The following is a 22,405-nucleotide window of genomic DNA, read 5'->3' as shown; positions in this document are numbered from 1 at the left end:
TGCCACCGAGGCCAGAGGCAAACGGATACCACTCACCACAGAGATTTAACAGTTTAATAACGACTCCTCCACAGCCCGACGGGGCAGCTACCGCACCACGTCTCACAGCAGGGCCCAACGTGCACCCCACGCTTGCCCCGGGGGCGGCTGACGGGAGGCCCTGAGGACACAGAGCGTCCTCCCTGCCCGCTGGCCTGCACAGCAGGACCTCTCCTCAGAGCAGCGGCCAGGCCTGAGCGCGTCCCTTCTCTCCGGGGGCCAAAGGGCAGGACAAGGTGCCGGCCCACCTTGCCCGCTCTGCTCACTCCGCCCCGAGCACCTACACGGACAGCCCTCGGAGGGACCGACGGGCCTGCAGCCCACCCCACGCAGCCCGGGCCGAGCGGCCTCTCCCAGGAGGCGGCCCCGTCCCGGTGGGCCACGAAGGCGGCAGGCGTCCACCCGCAGCGAGGCTCAGGCCCAGCGTGGTGGCTCCTCACCGAGCCGCCGGGCCCAGCTGCTCCTGACCCCTGACCCTGGGGGGAGGCGGCTAGAGCCCCGTCAGGTCCACAATGGCCTTGATGAAGATGGCGTCATCGCGCACGTAGGAATTCTTGGCCTCCATCTTGGAAACGGGGCAGAAGAGGGGGCAGCCGCTCGCGATGTTCATGTCACTGACTGGCCTCTGGAAGGAGGACGAGGTCACGTCGGGTCTAAAGGCGTCGATCACATGCTCCCGGTTGTTCTGGTCAAGCAGCATTAAGGTCACCTGGGGGAGAGCGCCCCGCGGAGGGACAACGCTGAGTCACGGCCCCCCCGCTCCACGGCTACCGGGTGTCAACCCCATCTGGGTGATCTGCGCTCCGGCACTTTCTGGGACCAACCCCTGGGACCCAAGGCTACAGTTTGGGCTACGTGGAGCTGCATCGTTGGTGCCTTTTCTTATGTTCACGTGGCAAACATTTCCTTACCAGAGGGCTCACAGAATACCTGCCGCCCTCCCCGAGGAACAGCACTTTTCAGATGCGCTGCCTCCACCAGGAAGACCACGGGGCTGGCCCGGCCCGGCGAAGGGGAAGGACAATGGCACCGGCACCTCCAATCCCTTAGCCCAACTATGACACAAGAGCCTCAGGTGCGGCCTCCAGCCGTGGCCCTTCCTCTGAAACCAGCCCCGAGGTGGCATCTGCAACCGCTGGCCCTAAGTGGCCGGAAGCCCCGGGGCCGACTGGGTGGCGCCCCAGCTCCACTGCAGCGACAGAGCCACGTGGAGGCCCTGGGCCCAGGAGCCTGAGGGCCCATCCTGACAGCCTGCTGCCCACTGGGGTCCCCAGAGCAGCCGCTGGGACAGCCTCGCGTACCTTTTGGTTGAAGGGCCATCGCAGGAGGGCGTCGTTGGGGCCCTTCATCACCACAAAGAAGAGAGACAGGTGTGTCCCGCGCCCGGTGCCATCTCCGTTCAGGTAGATGCGCAGACACATCTTGTAGCCGTACCTGCTCGTGTAGAAGGCTGCAGGGGGGACGGGAGGGAGCGTCAGTGAAGCCAGGCCGAGGGCTCGTGCTCCCCGCAAGGAACAGAAACGCAGGGACAACACCCAGGTTGGGGGCACGTACTTCTCCTCTAAGGACGCAGTTAGTTCCTAGCGAGAACAAACGCCCAAAAGAAAAATAGGTTATTAGAAGAAGTGTTTTTAGGGGCGCCTGGGTGGCTCAGCTGGTCGAGCGTCCAAGTCTTAATTTCAGCTCAGGTCATGATCTCACGGTTCGTGCACAGATCTGAGCCCCGCGTCAGACTCGCTGCTCTCAGCACAGAGCCCGCTTCAGAGCCTCTGTCCGCCCTCCCGACTCTGTCTCTCCCCCACTCACACCTGCTCTCAAAAGTAAACATTAAAAAACAGCATTTCTAAAAACCCTAAATGTAACCCCAAAACAGAACCAGCCATGAAGTTCGGGGTGGGGGGGGCTTGGCTCTGGTCAAAAGGCCATGGTCAGACCTGAGCCGGGGCCTGGAAAGGGCACAGTGGGGGAGACCCTGGGACAAGCCAGAGGCGACATTCCCAATATCCAGCATGGCGCCCAGAGACACGCAGGAGCCCAGACACGGCACGAGGCCGGGCACCCCCAGGAGCGGCCCTCACGGCCTTCCTGCCCGTGGCCCCGGAAACCACCCTCCCTCGGCTCCCCGGACACCAGCCCGCTCCGGCTGTGCAGCTCTGCCTGAGCACAGACGAGCGTCTCCCGGGGGCGTGTCACGGGGCCACCCCAGCTGGAGCTCACGCTCAGTTCTCTATCAGGTTCCGCCAGAGCTGGACCCGGAGGAAAGCTGATCGGCAGGCACGCTCCCACTCCCACTCCCGAGGAAACGCGTTAGCAAAAGGAGCTGCCTGCTCGCATCCAGTGCAGAGGGGCCGGCCTCCCGAACACGCCGCTCCCCACGCGGCAGTCGCCTGTCCCAGCCAGGAAGACAGAGCGTGAGCGTCCGGTTCCGCACAGGGGACGGCGCGGTCGCGGGCGGGCCTGCCTGCGGCCCTGTACCCGCCAGCAGGAGAGGCGCCCCGCCCCTGCCCCCGCTCGCCCGGGCTCCGAACACATAACCACGGCAGCAACTTCACCGAAGTAAACGGTAAAGGGCGCCCGTGGGGTGGGGGGCCGGGCTCGGCAGGAAGGGCCGTGGGCCGCATGTGGCCCTGGCAGAGCAAGGGAGCCCGCCGCGTGGACGAGCGCCCCCTTCTCCCCAGCGGTGCCTTCCAGGGAACACCCCTGCGAGTACCCGCCCGAAGTTCCGTGCGTGAGGGGAGTCCCGGCCCAGGCGGCCACCCGCCCACCCCGCGGCCTCCCGCAGAGGCGCTGCCGGCACAGCAAGGGCCTCCAGCCCGAGGGTGCGCGAGTAGCTCGGACACCAGCAGCTCTGAGGACAGGTTCCAGAACGGCACCTGGAGAGAAGATGGCGGGCGTGCGGCCAGCCACAGCTTCCTGGCGCTTCCTGGCGAAATCCGAGATCTTCCAGATAAACACGCCGTCGAAGGTGGACGCCTCCATCTCGTGGACCTTCTGCTCCAGCTCGGCCATGGCCAGGTCCTTCAGGCCGATGCTCCTCTCCAGCTGCTGCACCTGGGGGCGCAGGGGGCCCCGTGAGGGTGCCGGCGGGAGGGGCTGCGGGCCTCAGAGGCCACCTTGCATTTCGCAGGACGGCGCTTAGGGAAGTGCCCCCACGCCCACCTTTCCACCGACTTCGAGCAGGACGGCTTCTCCCAGTGCCCGGGGCTTGACTGGGCTCAGCTGGTAGGGGAGCTCCGTCCTCACAACACCCCCGACCCCACCTGCGCCCGAGACTCGAGAGCTCAGTGTCAGGAAACGCACTTGTGGAACCCACAGGCCCGAGAGAAGGGGCCACCTCCCAGAGGCCTCCAGCACCCCCACGTCAGGCCCATCGGTGCACACGGCTCAGAGAGGGACTCCGGCTCAGACACAGAAGCGGAGAAGCGTCACGCTGGAACTCAAGGTGCCATCCCTGAAATCCCAGCTCCGAGGCCCCGTGATGCCCTGGGGCCCGCCCACACTAGCCCTGGAGGCCCCGGGCCCAGACCTTGTTACTCAGGGCCTCGATCCTGTCCTGGTCCAATCGGTGCTGCCGGCCACAGGCCTCGGCGGTCATGGCCACCCTCTCCACCTCCCGGTTCAGGACGCAGACGATGTTCTCGAAGGTGGCCGTCTTCCTCTCCAGGGCCTCACACCGCTGCCGGAGCTCCGCGGCCTTGGGGAGCTCGGCCTCGGGGTGCAGCGTGCCGGCTTCCCAGCCCCCGACCTCGCCTTGGCCCAGGAAGCGGCCATCGGCCCCCGACGGGTGCCTGGCCTCCAGGAGGCCGCCCAGCAGCATGGCCAGGTGCTCCCGGAGCCACTGGGCCTCGTGCTGCTGCTGCTTCTCACTCTCTACCTGCAGAGGGAAGACGGGGAGGCTCACGGCGCCGCACCGGCACTCGGCTCGGAGCCAGAGCCCCACGGACGTGCCGCAAGGTGCGGCGACGCCTCCGCGTCATTCACTTGCCGGCACGTCACCTGTCGCTGGTATCACTGTCTCTCCAAAATCCAAACCTTCCTGGTGACTCGTCTGCTTTTATGTGAAGTAACAGGAAAGAAGACACGGTTTAAAACTGCCCGGGGTGGAGGGTGGGGGGGACCAGTAAAGCGAAGCTTCTTCAAATCCTCTTTATCGTACGGTTCTAACCCGGCAGCCAATTTCTCCTGAGACTTCACGACAAATTTAAAAAAGTTAAACGCTCCCGAAACACCAAACGAAGGAAAGAACAGAGGCCCCGTGAGGCACAGCGCCCAGGGCGCAGCTCCCCAGCGGGGCTCTGACGGGACGCCCCTGCCAATCCGGAGGGGCGTGTGTGAGGCCTCAGGTCAGGATGAGCTCAACAGGCTCAAGACGACACGCGCCCTCAGCGGCAATCGCACTCAGGCCGCGGTGGGCTCTGGCCGCTGGAAGGATGGTGGCTGCGGCACCCGGGGCCAGGCCTGGCCTCGGGCGGCGCCCAGGGTGGGGGGCCCAGGGCCTGCGTGGGGACGGACCGCCACCACGTCACCAGACAATGAGCAACGGTGGGAGGGGACACCAGACACCGGGTGTCAAGGCACCAGGTGACAGCACAGCCGGGGCTACCACCCCTGGAAGTTTCTGAGGAACAGAGCACCGGCCGTTCCCCAGGCCCTCAGAGAGCCCCTTGGGGGACAGACGGTCAGGGAAAACAGTAGAGGCCAAGTGGACGGAGAACCGCCCAGGCCTGAGGGAGCTGCACGGAAGCTGACAGGTCAAGGTCCTGAGGCGGGAACGGGTCAGTGTGCCCAAGGACGGCCAAGCCAGTGACTGGTGCAGAGACGACGTCAGAGGCGGCCAGGGCCACACAGGCACGGAAGGAGGGGAGGCAGGTGGGTCCAGGACCTGTGTGCAGGCAGCACGGATCTCTGGCTGCCCTGGATGTGAGGCCGGTGACACGAGGTGCTCTTTTTGGGAAGGTAGAAAAACAGGGTGGGGGGGTGGGCACGTTTCACAGTGTGCGGCCGAGGCCAGAAACGCCCACCAGACACCAGGGAGGTACAAGGCCCTGGGCATTTTCAGCAGAGGGACGCGAGCCCTGACTGAGGCTGGGACACCTGACGGCCGAGCAGGTGGACAAGGCAGCAGAAACGGGAGGGAAACCAGGAGGCCAGTCTGAAGGCTCGGCAGATCCGGCATTCGGGGAGAGGGCACGCGGCACACTTCTGCAGGCTCCGCCCACTCACGAGGATCGACGGGCACCCGCCCAGCCCCCAGCGGACGGACCCAGGGCCCACGGGACTCACCATCTCGGGGCAGCCGACAGCACGGAACCTGCACGGGACTCGGCATCTGCCACATGCCCGGACGTGGTCCTGGAACTGGGAGGACGGACGCCGTCGGTGCCCTGACTCTCTCCTCCCTGCCACCGCCCCCTCCCCGGACCCCACCCCCACCGGCCCGGCCCCTGCGGTCTCAGGCTGAACACGGCCCACAACCCACCACAGGCGTGCACGTACACGCGCACGCACACGTGGCCATGTGGCCTGTGCGTGTCAACGAAGGGAGGTGGGTGCAGGCCAAGGGCTTCAGAACACGCGCAGACGCCCAGTCCCGTGCTCGGGCCTCTGCACCCCAGTCTCTCCACCACAGCTCGTAGGACATGTTGTGTCGAGGGCCCCCGGGCCCTTGGGAGCGAGGAGGGGCCGGCCTGACCGGGGGTCAGACGCCCACGACGGACCAGCGCGGTGCTGGCACACGACAACGCCGACGCCGACAGGCGCGGAGCTCAGAGAGCCCGGCCGTGCACACGCCGGGCACTGACATGGGCGGCACGTTCCGCCAGCAAAGACCAGGGCAGAGGGGGGCACTCGTAAGTGGGCAAGGGCGAGCGGTCCCTCTGCCTCCATCTGCCAGGACCGTGGAAGAGAGAGACCGTCAGAGCTACGAATGCCAGATAAAAATAAATGAAACGTTAAACTAAGAAAAAGGACAGGGGACCGTGGCCCAAACCACCGCTGACACTTAGGGCGTCAAACACAGAGAAAAGGAGCACGGAGTCTCCCCCCGTTGCAAGAGGCGGGCGGGAGTCCCGATGTTCCCGGTCAGGGATGCGGGCCAGCCCGGAGCGAACAGCTCCCAGCCTGGCTCACGCCGGGAGAGAGGGGAACTGGGAGTCCCGAGAGCCCCTATCTGCCGCCACCGCGGGGGTCTGTCACGGTGCCTGTGGGCGGGGCCTGCGCTCGGCCAGTCAGCACACTTTCCCCGGTTTCCACTAGGCACCCGCACGACCGGTTTACAAAACTCGAACCCCACTCCGTCTGTAAAGGGCGATCTCAGACTAGAAAGCCGAGGCGGACGGCAGCTCAGCACCGAGACAGCCTCCTGGGGCCGCCAGAGCAGAGGCGTGCGCGTGAGTCCGAGAAACGAGGCCGCCAGCGTGGTCCACGACCGACGCTGTGAAAGCAGCCGTAGGCCGGGGCGGCACACGTAAGCCACCAGGCCGAGGGGATCCGGCACCGAGATGCTCCGCGGCAAGAGGGCCGAGATCACGTGGAATCAGGCAAAAATCCGAACTGGAAGCGTCAGTATGAACCCGCAGTACGTTGTGTCTTTACAGGGAGCTCGGAGCCCGCCCCCAGCCCTGCAGGGTTCTGGATGCAGGTGAGCGTGTGCGCAGGGGTGAGACTGAGCGGCGGCCAGGATCTCAGGCGTGTGCGACTTCTCCCGGGCCGGGTCGCTTCCATCGCGGGAAGCGTAACAGAACAGCGGCCCACGGGCCACCACTGAGCACGGGGCACAACGCGCACGCCCCCGCCCCGTCGTCACAGGCGCCAGGAAACCACTTACTTTCTCACGGGAGATCTTCTTCTTGCCACAGCCATCACAGGTCAGGGGGAACTTGGGGCAGACTTCGTGGTGTGCCTGAAAGACAGCGGTCAGGAGCCGGGGCGTGCGTGAGGTCACCCTTGCCACCTCGTGGCCTCGTTCCGGGGTCGTGGCTCCCGAGACCCCTGACGGGGCAGCTCCCACAGGCACTCGCAAGTGTCACTTGGGAGGGTCAGAGCAGAACCCCCTCTTCTCCATCTGGCAGCTCGGGGCCACATGAGGACAAGCAATCCACGGCGACCAGGGCAGAGCACCGCTGCTGGTCACCCGAACTGAAACCAGGCCACTGAGGAGCAAGGCCGTGGGACGCTGAGACCCTGGCCCTGTGAGCGGCCAGATGCCCCGCGAGTGGACGCACTCGGGCCTCTGGACCGAATGGTCTACAGAACGAGGGTCTGAGGGGCACAGCAAGGACAGACGTGCAGCCCAGCTTCTTCAAGGAACAGCGGCAAAAAAAAAAAACCAAAAAAAAACCCAAGCAGCCCCGCAGAGCACAATTCAAGAGACCTTGCAGACACATCATCAAGATGCAGCGTGGGGACCGTCTGGACCCCGATCCCGACAAATCAGATGTCGGGAGACACGGGCACCAAGTGAGCCGGGGATGGCGGGGAGTCGCCGCTGAGACCCGGAAGGGACGGTGGCATGTGCAGTGGTCTAAGAGCAAACGTGCTCAGAAACACATTCTCAAAGTTTCCAGAAGACACGACACAAAGCCTGGGACCCCCCCCCCCCCCAGCAAGCAGGGGGAGCCACGTGGCGCCAGGCGCGTGGGGACACGGGCACGCTCCAGGGAGGGTGGCCCAGGCCTGGCGCTGCGGCTCCCTCCGTGTGAGTTTTTCTAAAATAAAACGGGTTTTTAAAACCACTCGGCTCTGCCTTCAGATCCGCCCGAGTTCCTGCCAGGCACCTTCCACCCAGCTGGCTGCGAGCGACGGACTGGTGGGACGCGGCGAAAACGCCACAGCGGCTGCGACAGTGGGCCGGCAGGCTCAGCGTTGGGGCTCGAGGAGCGAGGGGAGCCCTGCCGGACGCCCTCACCTTCAGGTCGGCCCAGCAGCAGGGCGCCCGGCAGTGCCTGCAGCTGAGGCTCCTCTCCGGGCACTCCTGTTCCGAGTGCCGCTCCTTCTCCCCGAGGCGAACCAGGCCTCTGCACGCCGGGCACTCGGTCAGCATGAACGGGCAGTGTCCTTCGTGGCAGCTCTGGCAACAAAGGGAGCACGGCATCAGCAGGGCACGCGGCGGACACGGTGCCCACACAGCCGGCCGTCCCGGCTGAGGCTCCGCTCAGGCTCCGACGCCAGGCGCCGGGCCCCGTCCCGAAGCTGCGAGCACCGGGCACTCATCCGCTCCGACGCCCGTGCTCCAGGTGAGACCGGATAGGGGAGGGCGGGGGACTCCACGCTAGCTGGCTGCACCCCACCCACGTGACACCCCAGGGACATCCCACCCCGTCGAGGCTCCAGACTGACATTCAGGGACAACAGGATCACTGGCCAGAGAGCGAGAAGGGCCACGGAGCCCAGGCCGAGGCGGAGGGCCGGGAGGGCGGAGGGACGAAGCCGGCTTGCTGGGTGCAGGGCGGCCAGGCCCGGAGTGGGGCAGGTTCTCGGTGGACAGGAGGCACAGGAGCGACGAGGGCTGATGTGCTGGGAGGACGGACCACAGCGGCCAGACCGAGCAGAAGAGGACGGGGAGCCCACCCGCTCATCCCACGCCCACGCTGACAGCCCACAGGCAGTGGGCCCGGGGAGGGCACGTGCCGACCCAGGGAGGCAGGGCCCGGCCCGGGGTCCCCCAGCACGTAGGAGGAAGGTGCAGTGAGGAGGGCGGGATGTGCTGTCTCCAGGCTGGAGCCACAGAGCCACGAGCAGGGGGCAGGGGAGAGTCGAACCCGGTTGGAACCCGGCTGAACCTCCCGGCTGAACCTCCCGGCTGAACCTCCCGGCTGAACCTCCCGGCTGAACGACGCTGTGGGAGGGGCTTGGGGCAGAGAAGCCGTGGGTGGGGGGAAGGTGGGAGAGGCAGGAGTGCCCCCAGGGCGCCGGTCCCTGACCAGCCTGGCACTCCCTGCGGGTGTGGCGCGAGGTTCCCAGCAAGGGGAACAGCAGAGGGGTGCCGGGTGGAGAGACCTCTAGGTTTGTCTGCCGTCCTTTTTATCGTGTCAAAACACGCACGACACAAATTTATTATCTTAACTGCTTTTAAGGGCATCGAGCACATTCACATTGTTGTGCGTCCGTCCCCAGAACGTATTCATCTTCCCAGACTGGACTCTGTCCTGTGACACACGGCCCCTCCCCTCCCCCGCCCCCGCGGATCCGCCGCCTCCAGGGCCTCCGGTAAGCGTCCACTCCTACAGAACGTGTCCCCTGCGATGGGCTACTCTCAGCACGGTGCTAAGTTGTAGGTAGGACACACGAGGCCACATCAGGGACAACGTGGGGCCTGCTGGGCAGGGAGGCAGAGGTGGCTGCGAGAGGAAAGTTCTGGACCAGCTAGAGCAGAAGCAGGCTCAGCCACTCCAGCGAGGTTCAGGCTGGGCAGCTCTGGGCTGCGATGCCCGAGGGGTGTGGTCTTTGGGGTTTCCCTGCAGAATCCCGGTTGTGGGGTACCTGAGGGGAGCAGGGGAGCCTCCGACCTGCTCTTCCCGACTGGGGAACAGGGTGGTCGTGTCTCCATCCCGTGCCAGGGGCCTGGCTGTTGGCGCCAAAGCCCAGCGTGTACAGGGCAGAGGCCACGGGTGAGCCCCGGGGAGGCGGAACGCGTGCGGTGTCCTCCCCGCACGGCGTGGAAACTTTGGATGTCACGTCCGGTGGCGCCCACGCCTCCTCGCGGACCCCACGTCACCAGTCTCCCGGGGCAGGCACCCCTGCCCTCTGACTTCCCACGGGGACACATACAGACCAGATGCTACATTCCCAGCAAGCCTCCCTGGTGACCCCGCGGCAGCGCAACAGAGCACCCCATATGCTGCCAGGTGAGGTCCCAGCCTGCCCAAAGAACACGTCGTGGACTGCCTGGCTGCACAAAGCCCGGGTCCTCACAGCCTGCGCCCGGCCTCCCTGAAGCGCCCCCACAGCCCCTGGGCTCCTCCGCTGCCTGCCCACAGCTGCTCGAAGGCTCCCGGCTGGGCACACGGCCCGGTCCCCCGCCATCCATCCGCACTTGCCGCAGGGTCCCTGGGGCGCTGGCAGGTGGATGTCACATACCCCACCACGATCCAACAACAGGCAGCGCCCGGAGCCACACCAGGTACACCATAAACACTCGAAATGAACCAAGGACGAGTCTCAGAAATGATCACGGCTCAGAGCGGAAAAGATACAGCGGCCACAGCTGAGGTGCTTGGATTTCATTAAAGGAGTGTTAACACATAACGTGGGAGTCCCCAAGGGAAGCACAGAGCAAGCGGGCACCCCCGGGAGGGCTGAGGGCATGCAGCCCCCTGCTGACGGCCGCCCCTGGGCCCGGCTGACGGTGGAGGCCTGAGTTCATCATCCCAGGGCCTCTGTGGAGCGGGCACTCGGCACCACCACCCTCGAGGGATCAGAGGGACCACCTTCACGTCCACTCAGGGAGAAGCACACGCCTTGGAGAAATCAGCCTTTATTCAGCCAGAATTCAAACTAAGTGTCTCGGTGAAAAGAGCTGTGCTGACTCTGAATTCACAGGGACGTGCGGGACATCAAGCAGGCTCGACTCGGTCTCACCTTTCAACTGTGACCACTAGTCACCCCTGTCCCCCATCCCGCCTTCAGCGGAGAGCTTCCCCCCTGCCGGCCGGCCCCTCCTCTGCCTCTAGCCGCAGGCTCCTGCACGCGCCCCCAGAGAAGCGGCCCTGGGGCTGTGCACACGGGCACCTCTGGCACCTGGCAGGCGCCCCACTAACATCTTTGAACTGGAGTTTTAAATTATTGGATTCTTAGAAAATACCAGGCGTTATTGCAAAGGAAAAACACATTCAGAGGCTAACCGGGACTCTCCGAACAGCTCAGCCACAGCGCCAGCATTTCACAACACCACCGGTCCCAGCCCCGCAAAGGGCAGCGAGCTGGCTCAGAGAGGAGGGCGGTGTGCACAGAGGCCTTGATCTCACCCAGGCCCGTGACGTTCACAGCCAGGGACAGGGTTTACCAAAGGCCAGGCCCAGTGTCCCAGAGCAGCGCCCGCCCTCCCACATGACCAAACCCACCCTCTCAGGGACTTTCCGGGGCTCTCCGGGCCAGCCAGGGACTTTCCAGCCTGCATGCCTGCAGGGCCGTGGCCGAGCCCACAGGCTGGCTGCGGTCCCTGGCCCTCAGCCGGAGGCCCACGAAGCCACCGCCCACCCACACCGCGGGCCTGGAGGCAGCAGAAACTGGCCTTCCAGACCGGGAGGTGGGGGGGGGGGGGGGGTATTCCACCTGTCCCCAGGGGGTCTCTGGGTCCCTGCAGAAGGCAGCACAGCCCACTGTGCCTACTTCCTGGGCCCACCAGCCCCCAGAGCCTGCTCGGGCTTCCCACCCTCCCGGGAGAGACCCCAAACCCCAAGGCCTGCTTTCGGGACAGCCCCGGGCAGTAACGGCTGCAGGCCTGTGGTGCTGAGCAGGGCCGCCCCGCTGTGCGGGTACAGCCGGGAGCCTCTGGGTCTCACTCCCAGGAAGGCAGCAGTGAGGGTGCAGGGAGCCGAGAGCTGCTCCACTCGAGGCCCCAGGCGCCTGCTGGATGGACAGCACGTCTCACCTTCCCCACCAGAGGCTCCTCCCTGGGCACGGCCAAGCCGCTCCCCTGGAAACACGCGGCTGAGAGCACGAAGACCAAAAAGGCTAGTGGGTCAAGAGAACGAGGGAAGGACGGCACACAGGCCGGGAGCCCGGGTCCCAGTTTCAGACCCGATGGGCCCTCCCTCACCGTCACGACTCAGTGCCCAGGGCCCACCCCACGATGGGGCTGTCCCGGGGCCCGGGGCAGGCCTAGCTCCTGAGCCTGAGCCTAGGAGAGCCAGGCTTCCGTACCCACAGCCTCTCCAGCCTCACCTACGGGGCTGCCCATCTGAGAGCCCCACCTGCCGCTCCATGCCAGTCCCAACCTCTTGTCCTGGCGGCGGCCTGGCCGCCTCTTGCCTCTCTGGGTTGCGCTGTTTCAGGGAGTGGATGGCCACAGGACCGGTCCCCTAAGTTGGGCTCCTCTCACTGAACGGAGTACCCTCAAGGTCTGTTCATACGTGTCACCATTTTGTTCCCTCCCTTTTACGGCTGAATCCTACTCCGTGGTGTGGACTGACCATGTCTTGTCTGTCCCACCGTCAGCTGGCGGACGCTCGGCTGCCATGACATTTGTGCACGAGTAAGTGGGCTGCGCCAGTTAAGAGGACGGCCGAGCTAGCGAGCGAGCTGTGGACGCTGCACGAGGGCGGGCAGGTCCGGTCACACAGAGGCCCCGCTGTACCAACGCAGGGACGCACACTAGCCTTGCCTGGCTGGGACAGGCCACGGAAAGATGGGAACAGCAGCCACCGCCCTGCCACTGGCCAGATGCCTTTCTGTGACCGCAGATCGAACGTGCCTACTCCTGCAATGTCCAACGTCTAGACAATTCGAGAAAAGAAAGCCCTAGTCTGAAGACTCACGGAAAAATCCCACCGAGCAAGAAAGCTACTTTCCTGCACGTTCAGCCCCGCAGAGCCAGCACAAGGTCCTAGCGCACCCGGCCGCCTCGCTGCCACCCGCCACAGCCCTCCACAGCTGAGGACACCGGGCCCGGTCATGTGCAAGCCCCACCCGAGGCCACAGTCCCCAGGCCCCTGGGTCCACACGCGGGTCGTCAGCAGCCGCCGCCTCCTCTGCAGACGTCAGCCAGGCTTGCAGCCGGCAGGCTCACCGAGGGCTCTGCGGGCTGCTTTGGGGACGGGGTCCAGGCTCGAGGCCGAGCCGGTGCGGGGGACCCTACCTCATACTCTTTAAGGGTCCCCTTCCAGGTGCAGCCGTCGCTGGGACACACGGCCGGCAGGCTCTCCACCTCCCTGCGCGCAGCGTTGTCCGGGAACGCCTGAGGAGAGCGTTCCTAGGTTAGGCCTCCACCCGCTGCCCCCTGCCTGCCCCGCCGCCAGCCTTCCAGAACGAGGCCCAGCGGCAGACGCAGCAGCTCCAAGCTCTAGCGGCCATCGGGGCAGCGAGGGCGGGTCCTAGCTGCCAGAACGCCATGAGGCCACTGGTGTCACTAAAAGAAACATCAAAACGTTTTCTGTGTTTTGACGTTTTTTGCTTAAAGACTTTCACTTACCGAACCGCTTTCCAAAATAGAAATGCCCTCTTCGTATATGCCTTCGTGAACACAGGCGGCACAGTTCTGAGGCCCGGAGCTGGGGGGAGAAGCGAGGGGCCGGCCATCAAACCCGCCGCAAAGAGCAGAGAGCACTAGGCCGCCCGCCCAGCGCCACTCCTCGCCCCCATTCTGCACTTTCTAGACTGAGACGGAATCAGGGAGGAGCACGCGTCGACGTCCAATGTTTCAGACATTTAGGGGTGCCTGGGTGGCTCAGTGGGTTGTGTCCGACTTTGGCTCAGGTCACAATCTCACAGTTTGTGGGTTCGAGCCCCGCATCAGGCTCTGCGCTGACAGCTCGGAGCCTGGAGCCCGCTTCGGATTCTGGGTCTCCCTCTCTCTCTCTGCCCCTCCCCTGCTCATGCTGTCTCTCAAAAACAAACCTTAAGAAGGAAACAAATAAATAAAAACAAAATACTTAAAACAAGGGAGAGGATTCCAATCCTCTAACGGTGACCCTCCCGCTGTGAACAAAGGTGCTCTCTGGTGGCTCAGCCGGGCGCCCAGGCGTGAGGTGCTGGCTCCCTGGGCCCACCCACCGGCCCTCGACATGCCAGTGGCCCTCAGACCAGACTTCACAAGCTCCTGGGGACATGTGCCTCCAAGGCACACGCAACATGAACCCCAAGTGTGATTTTCAGCTGTCTTGTGCCCACATGACACGCACGAACACCCACGGAGCAGGGGCAGCAGACGGGCTCTCGTGGTGTTCGTTTCACTCCCTGTGTCCACGCTGCCCCGGCAACCCGCGACTCCTCCTCTTCGGTCGCTAACTTCACTTTCCTATCTGCAGTGCGCCTCTGCCTTCGGGGGGTGTCGCCGGGAGCACGGCCCGACCCGAGGCCAAACCCGCCACCCGCCACCAGTACCTCAGGATGCTGGTCAGGCAGTAGGAGCAGTAGCGGTGGCCGCACTGTGCCTGGAAGGGCCTGCGCAGGACGTTCCTGCAGGCCGAGCACAGGTACTTGTCCTCTGGCTTGGTCCCCAGCAGGGTCTTTGAGAAGCCGGGCTGCAACACGTCTAGGGAGCCGGGAGGGGTCACGCTGGCCGCAGCCATGGGAGCCGCGAACCGCCACGTCCTAAGGAAGAGCACAGAGCAGGAGAGGGTCACGCAGGGGCCTAAGAGCCGCCTCGACTGCAGAATAACCCCCCCGCGGAAAATGGCCCTCGCCCGGCGGTGAGGGGTCGGGGTCGCCAAGCCGAACAGTGGTCTAGAATCGGAGAACCAGGATTTCAGCACCACGGGGAGCCCTGCAGACAATCTAGTCCCATCTCCCACCACAAACACGGAAATCGAGGCTCGGCCAAGGTGGCGCTCTGCCCACGCCGCACAGCTGCGCCAGCACACCCACTCCAAAGCCCCCAGGCCAACAGGCCGTCCTCAAGGTCACCTGGCCCGGCTCGCTGACCCGCGGACAGAGCGAGTGCCGGCATCCGGGGAGGCCACCTTCTGGCTGCACAGCCATCGGCAGCCCTTATCCTCGTGCCTTCCTGTCTCCCCCAGACCTCCTACAGATCAGCCTGGCGGGCAGGAAATTCTGACCTGCCTGTGCTCGGGCCCTAGGCAGCCCCCAGGACGCGGCCACCCACGCGTCGGCCTCTCCAACGTCACCCCTGACAGCAGGCACGCAGCCTGCCGGGCACCACCGCTCGGCTCCCTGGCCACCATCACCAGGGTGCCCCCTCTAGAGAGCTGCCCGCTGCTGTGCACCAGGCCTTGCCAAGGCCCCCAGGACACACGAGCTGGACAGGGGAGAGGCTCCCACAGTGTTCTGACCCCTTGCGTGGGACGCACAGATCAACAACCAGCATCTCAAAAAGCCAGAGGGAACCGTACCTGCTAACCCTCCAAGCTGGACAAGTACCCAGGTGCCACCTGAACACACAGCACTTTGACCTCAGAGCCACCCTGGCCCGTTTGCAGTCGCTCCAAAGAGCTTTCTTCCCCAAACGCCCCTGGAAACACACCCCCGTGTCTTCTCATGGATGTGCGTGGGGAACACGCCAATTTTCGAACCAGGATGGTCTGAAATGACACCTCTTTCCACTGTTCGTGGGGCTGTCTTCCCTGTCCTAAGCTGGTGTGACACCACAGGAAGCAGCAACAGACGGTGTGCCCCTGCCTCCCATCTGCCGGGCACAGCCACTTTCAACCAAGGCTTCTGGACTCGTAGTCGGCGAGGCCTCGCTTGGGCCGCGTGCCAGAGCACACAGGCATTTGCTCCTCCAACCACAGGACATATGAGGTGTCGTGCCCGAGGCCACTTGGCAGGAGGCCACGGCGCCCTCTCACTGGTCCACACACTCTCAGCACGTGTGGGCGTGTCTGGGCCCCTGCCCCATCCATCTGTCCCTTTGACAAGCGGGGGAGTTCACTCTCTCGAGTCCGACGGCACACAGAAGCGCTACGAGGCGCCACTTACTAAAGCCTTTCGGTAGACACCGACAGTGCAGGCCAGGGCAGCCGAGGAGGGAGGACCCCTCAGCCCACGCCTCTCAAGGCCACGTCCAGATGTGCTACACAGAAGCACTACCAAGAGCGAAGGGCTCGTGAAAGTCCACTTACTCTTACGAGGTGATTTCACGAGCCATCAACGACGAACAAATCAATGCTCTAAACTACGTTAGCGGGGGCGCGCCTGGGTGGCTCAGTCGGTTAAGCGTCTGACTTCCGCTCAGGTCATGATCTCGCGGTTCGTGGGTTCGAGCCCCGCATCGGGCTCTGTGCCGATGGCTCAGAGCCTGGAGCCTGCTTCGGATTCTAGGTCTCCCTCTCTATCTGCCCCTCCCCCGCACATACACACACACACACACACACACACACACACACACACACACACGCACTCACTCTCTCTCAAAAATAAACACTAAAAAAATTTTAAAAATCACTGGTAAAAAAAAAAAGCCACACTTTAGATCTCTACTATGTATTTATTACCTTAAATGAAATCCAACATCAAAAGTAAAGGAGTGTAAGCACACGACCGTGTTACACGGGGGCAGAGGAGACTAAAGTAAGAAACCAACAGCCCCGTGACAGTATGAGGATTACGGTGATGCTTTCTTTTGAAAACCTCACTGAGCAGCCTCCCCTACAGTCTGTGAGACAGAGCTTTATTCTGGCACCGACATTCTGTCTTCTCGAAACCAGACCCGGCTTCTTGGCCGACTGATCGGCCAAGGTCCCACTGCCCTAGCCCATCAGCTTATGCTCCCATTAGACGTACAAGACCCACACGGGTGGTCTCTTTCTGGCCTTGACCTCTGTCAGCTCTGGCCAGGCCTCAATGACCTCGCGAACACAGCCTGGTCAGCGGTCACTACTACCCGACACAGCTGGACGGCGGGGATCGGTATTTCTGTCCTAAATGCGGAGACAGGCCCTGGAGGACCCACAGATTCCACCCAGCGCCACGGCACCAGCCCCCGGGTCCCGCCGCAGCCCATGCCACGCCTGGGGAGTTCTCGGTGCTCACGACCTTAAACGTTGTGTTCAAATCTCGTTTATAATGCATTTTAACTTTTACAAACCACAACAAAAGACATCACAGAGACTCAAAAGCACTGCCCCAAAATGTAACGCTTTGAAGGCCATCAATACATCAAGTCCCGCCGCTGTGGCGGGCTGCCTGCCCCGACCACAGAAGAAAACTTCCCCATCCCCGCGCCTGGACTTCTGACTCCCTGGTGGCCTGCACACGTCCACCCATCTGGGCCTCCCCAGATGACCAGCGCAGTCAGCAGCCCCGACACAGGCACGAAGGATGGTGGGCGGGGCGGCCACCGGAGAACAGGACTCGGGGCTCGTGGGCACCCCAACCCGGAACCTCAACATCCTGCTGGCCCTTTCAAGCTTCCCGCCTATTTCCCAAATACTGACTCTCTCGGGTAAGTTGCTCATAACCAGAGCCACTCCACTGGCAATGAACGTGTGAACGAGGACTCCCATGCAGTCTGCCCCGGATCTCACACTAACTGATTCCCCAAAAACAAGCTCCAGTTAACGTCCGTACGACAGATTCACATTTTGTTAAAAGGGCATCTCTATCAGAGACGAGACAGTATTTACAGAATAGTTCCAGTTATGTGATGTTTGAGAACAGGCAAACCAGCCCACGACAACACAAGCTGGGAAGTGATGACGTCTGGCTGCACGAGCCTGTGGCACACGAGACGTCTGCTCTCCTTCCCGGTTCCTGGCACAGAGCTCCTAAAACCCCTGGGATTTCCAGAGCAACGAGGCCAAGGGAGCATCTTCTGTGACTCATAAGCCCCTTTCACGCCCGCCCCCTGTGAGGGAGGAGAGGGGCCGGAGACTGACCTAACCACCCATGACCAATAAGGCAATCGATCGTACTTTCATGAAGGAGCCCCCGTAACACCCGGACCAGGGAGGTTCAGAGCGCTCCCGGACTGGTGACCCGTCACCGTGCCGAGAGGCTGGCGCGCCGGAGGGAGTGGGGGCCTGGCAGCCCTGCCCCACACCTGCCCTGTGCATCTTCCCACCTGGCTCTGCACGGAATCAGTGTCTCCCTGAGTTCTGTGAGCCACTCTAGACTCAGTGAACCCAAGGAGAGGTCACAGGAATGCCACGTTTGGCGTCAGAAGCGCTGAGTACAGAAACGCAGACGTGCCGGAGAGGCCCGGGTACGCAGACGACCGCGCGCCGAGCTGTACCCTCAGGATCTGTATATTTTGCTGTACGTGCGCCTCAACTTCCAAAGAAAAAGATGGAGTTTCGGGAAGCCTGGCTGGCTCAGTCGAGGAGGTGCAACTCAATCTCGAGGTCGTGAGTTCGAGCCCCACACCGGGTGTAGAGACTACTTAAATAAATTCTAAAGATTAAGAAAAAGATGTAAATCTCTAATTACGTATACCCATACACGTTTATCCAAAATAACTCTGTCTCACGATACTAAAAACGGTAGAGCAGGGCGCCTGGGTGGCTCAGTCCGCGAAGCACCCGACTTTGGCTCGGCTCATGATCTCGCGGTCCGTGAGTTCGAGCCCCACACTGGGCTCTACGTCGTCAGCGTGGATCCCGCTTCGGACCCTCTGGCCCCTCTCTGCCCCTCCCGGGCTCGCGCGCACTCGCACGCTATTTCAAAAATAAATAAATAGTAAAAAAATAGTTTTTAATTGCAGAGAACCCGAAAGTCAGGTTCTGACAGGAAGAAGCCCCGAAAGAGCGGTGCATCTGGCACCGTGTGCTGCCCTGCCGTTTCCTCTGCTGCAGGTGGAGCTGGCGGCAGCCCGTTCACAAGCCCGGGGCCCGGCCTGGGTGCAGAGCACGGGGACACCTTCACGTGCGCCGACGCTCTAAACTAAGGCATTACGAGCAGACGTTGCGGGTGGGTGAGTGTGTGTTTAATATTTACTTTTGAGAGAGAGAGAGAGACAGAGTGCGAGCAGGGGAGGGGCAGAGGGAGAGGGAGACACAGAATCCGAAGCCGGCTCCAGGCTCCCGGGTGTCAGGACAGAGCCCGACACGGGGCTCAAACTCATGAACAGTGAGTTTGTGACCTGAGCCACCCAGGCGCTCCTACGTGTTTCTGGTCCTAGGTGCTGGCGCGCGCGAGCCTTCGTACCACCTAAATGTTGATCTTGAGTCTCTCTGACTAAAAACCAGGGCCCTCGGCAGGGACAAGGTGATCAGTCATGATGCAGCGACTGTCCCTTCGTTCCACCTGACCCAGCTGACCACCCCGCTCCCCTCCCCTCTCCCTGACCTCTGAGTGTGAGTGCCTGCACATCCGCAGCCCCCTGGAGAGCTGGGCCCCCCTTCGGTCGCTCCAGTGGAATCCTCAGAGACCACTCTCTCTCCCTCTCATCCACCGTCTCCAATGCATCAGTAGATCCACTGGCTCTGCCCTCCACAGACCCCTGGAATCTGACCACGTTGCTGCAGTCAGGCCTTGGCCACCACCCACCGTGTCCTGAGCCTCCACCCTTCCTCCACCCTGCCCGTCCGAGCATCTCTTTCTCAGCAAGGCCTTCCCTGTCACCTGTCACCGACACTGCACCGTGCTGGCCTCCTTGTGTGGGCCTGTCCCTCTGGAATGAAAGCTAAGCGCCAGGAGGCAGGGACTGGGAGGGCAGGAGGAGGGACCCGGGCCTGGGCACAGGGTGCAGGAGCGCCCTCCGGGCTTTCCAGGCTTCTGCTCATCCACGGACTCCGGTACCGGTGAAGCCAGCCCTTCCTCCACACCATTCCAAAGTGGGGCACGCCGAGCCCGGAACCGGGATGAAGTGTCCCTTCAGAGTCATGCCCCTATTCTCCTCCTACCCCTCGCCCGCTGAGTCCTCACCTCCCTAAACCACAACCAGGTCACCTGCTCCGCTGCCCACTGGGCCCTGCAGGGGACGCGGCCTCGATGCTGTTCCCACTCAGAGCTCGCACATCGCAGCTCAGACCCCGGACGGCTGCCGCTGAGCCTGCCTCCTGCACCCTCCTCCCAGGCTCAGCACCCTCTGTGCAGGGGTGAGGCCCTGTGGCGGGACAGGGACATGTCCTCCCTGTGGACACAAGAACCAGGCCTTGAGAGTGGTCCTCACGCATCCCCATGAAGGAGCGGGCCCAGTGAAAGGAGAATGGCACACCGCCCACGGGCCTGGACTCCAGAACACGACGAAGATGTGCTCCCCGTTCTGGGCGTCGTCTGCGGGGTGTGTGGGTAATTTCTTCCGGGTTTTCTTCTCTGGACCTTCCCGCCCTGGCCTCTGGGCACGTTCGTGATGTCCCGCCGTGGAAACCCACCTGGCAACTGCCCACCGCCAGAGAGGGACCCAGATGCGGCCCTCAAAACACAAAGTGAAAAGGCCTTTATCCTCCCGGAGAAAATGCGTTCTCCAGCGACCAGCGAGTACGGCACATCCTGTGCTCTAGCACCCAGAGCATGACCAATACTGCAGGACGAACATGGTCCCCGAGTGACATTCGCATTTATTTCCCTGGGAAGTTTAGAAACCCCTCGAGAGAGAGAACCCCTAGCTGAAAGCCCCCTCCCCTGGGAGCCCCCTCCGAGGGAGCCAGCAAGGCTCTCTCCATCACATGGCACGGGTGTTTACAGCCTGCCGTCCCCCCTCCCAGGACACTGAGGCAGGTAACAGGACAGGACCACAGGATGCAGAGATCTGTGACACAACACAGCAGGGCACCGGAGGCACAGGACCAGCACAGAGGCCCGAGGTCACAGTGCATGCGTTTGGGGACTGCGGCCACGGGGATTGGGCTCTATTCTGAGAACCAGGTGTCCGGGGAGAGGGGAGAGATCTGCGTCTGCTCAGATGCGTGGAGACGCCACTTCTAGAAGCACTGAGGGGCTCTGTGGCTTCCAAAGGGTTTAAACAAATCAACTCTTAGCATTTTTGTTTTTTTAAGATTTTTGAGAGAGAGAGAGAGAGACAGTGTGTGAGCAGGGGAGAGACAGAGACAGAGACAGAGGAGACACAGAATCCGAAGCAGGCTCCAGGCTCTGAGCTGTCAGCACAGAGCCTGACGCGGGGCTCGAACCCACGAACCGCGAGATCATGACCTGGACCGAAGTCGGACGCTCAACTGACTGAGCCACCCAGGCGCCCCTTGTTTCTTGATTCAAGCACTGGCGAATACCGTGGTGCGTAAATCACACTGCAATTAAGCTATTCAACAAAAATAAAACTCGAGCAACAATTTCGGGTTGACTGAGACCTGCACCTAAAACCAGCAACTGAGTCGACAGACGCCACTGCCCTCCAGATGCCCCCTCTGCTGAGAGCTGCTGCGCTGGCCCAGCATGCCCCCCCCTGTGCTCTGCCCCACACTCGCTGGCTTGCTCACTCGCTCGCTGGCGTGCACTCTCTCTCTCTCACACACACCCTCTTTGTCCCAGGCTCCTCCACGGACAGTTCCGAGCGGCCCCACTCCAGGATCTGGGCCTCACCTTCATCACGGGGACGCTCACCGGGCTCCTGCCCACACACGGGACACCCCACCTCTACTCACAGGCTGCAGGACGCGACAGTGCTGTCTGTGACTGGCACCCTAGTGTGACAGCTGATCTTTGAACGTGGGTCTGAACCGCTCGGATCCGCTTCTGCACAGACTGTTTACAGCCCGTTACAGTAAACGTGCTTTCTCCTCCCTACGAGTTTACCATTTTCCTCTAACGCACGCACGGTCAGGATCCGGCACACCACACACAAGAGGTCTGGGGCAGCCGGCTCTTCGCACGATCGCCAGGGCTTCTGCCCAACCGCAGACTGCTAGCTAAGTGAAGGCGGGAGTCACAGGCGTGCTCACTCCGCAGCACACGTCCGAAAACTGGAACGAGACAGCATTTAGTGTGGCCTCTGCACGATGACCCGAAAATTTGGGAAGCGTTCCCATTTCAAAAAAAAGAAAGGAAGAAAAAAACGTTACACGCAGATTTTCAACTGCGCAGGGAGGGGGTTGGCGCCCCAACCCCCTGTATGTTCAAGGGTCAAGTGTGAAGGCTCCGGAGCCACAGGAGGTGGGGGGGCTGAGGGCAGGGAACGAGAGAGCAGGTGAGGAAGACAGGCGGCAGGAGACACTGATACCTCCGGGACAAGCCGCAGGGGCGAGGGCGCAACAGGGTGAGAAAAGGTGACCCCAGAGGTCCACCCACCACCCTGAAGTTCAGGGAGCTCGTCCAGATCTGAAACAGGTGAGAACTCGCCTCTCGGAGGAAGAAGGGAGCACCAGGTAGGCGCAGGGGAGCCCACAGCTGGGGTCAAGGCAAGGGGTACGCGGCGCACAGGCCAGCAACCAAAGTTCAAGGCAGCCAGGCTGGTGGGGGGAACGCTGTGACCCCGGGTCGTGGCCCCCCGGCCGTGACCTCGCACAGTGGGCCGGGGCGTTGCGGACCGCATGTCACCGCGTGGGGACCCCGCGCCACGGCCCCCGGCCGGAGCCGCCGTGGACGCCCGCGGGCGTTCGCGAACTTTCCTGCGCCGGCCCCGCTCCGACTTTCAGTTTCCGGCTGCCCGGCTCCGAAAAATCCCCTCAGGCCCGCGGGGCGGCGACCCTGCCGCCGGGGCCCTGACTCCCCGGAGCCGCCCGCCGCCGCCCTGGCTACCGCCGCCGCCCCCCGACCCCAACCCCCACCGCGACCCCCACCGCGACCCGGACCCCGACCCCACCAGCTGGACTCACCAACGGTCGCCGCGCGCCCGGAACTGCACGCCCGCCCAGCC

General features: G+C 63.2%; 1 protein-coding gene across 3 annotated transcripts; it reads right to left on the bottom strand.

The window, feature by feature from the left end:
* Positions 1 to 39: 39 nt before the first annotated feature.
* On the bottom strand, positions 40 to 22,405 carry TRAF2 (TNF receptor associated factor 2). 3 transcript variants are annotated; one of them, XM_030292729.1, is made up of 11 exons: positions 22,365 to 22,405; positions 14,080 to 14,289; positions 13,169 to 13,247; positions 12,836 to 12,934; positions 7,946 to 8,107; positions 6,866 to 6,940; positions 5,323 to 5,397; positions 3,566 to 3,913; positions 2,913 to 3,090; positions 1,341 to 1,489; positions 40 to 748 (listed from the first exon to the last, which is right to left on the bottom strand). In XM_030292729.1, exons 2-11 carry the CDS (start codon positions 14,265 to 14,267, stop codon positions 530 to 532), a joined length of 1,572 nt encoding a protein of 523 aa, XP_030148589.1. In that variant the 5' UTR covers positions 14,268 to 14,289; positions 22,365 to 22,405; the 3' UTR covers positions 40 to 529. The 3 variants fall into 3 exon arrangements, with proteins under 3 accessions (XP_030148589.1, XP_030148588.1, XP_032451428.1); XM_030292728.1 differs by lacking the exon at positions 22,365 to 22,405 and adding an exon at positions 21,195 to 22,214; XM_032595537.1 differs by having other exon boundaries at positions 633 to 748; positions 1,341 to 1,619.

This window comes from Lynx canadensis, chromosome D4 (genome assembly GCF_007474595.2).
Source record: "Lynx canadensis isolate LIC74 chromosome D4, mLynCan4.pri.v2, whole genome shotgun sequence".
In the NCBI taxonomy this organism is placed as follows: domain Eukaryota; kingdom Metazoa; phylum Chordata; class Mammalia; order Carnivora; family Felidae; genus Lynx; species Lynx canadensis.
This window is presented reverse-complemented; position numbering and strand designations above follow the sequence as displayed.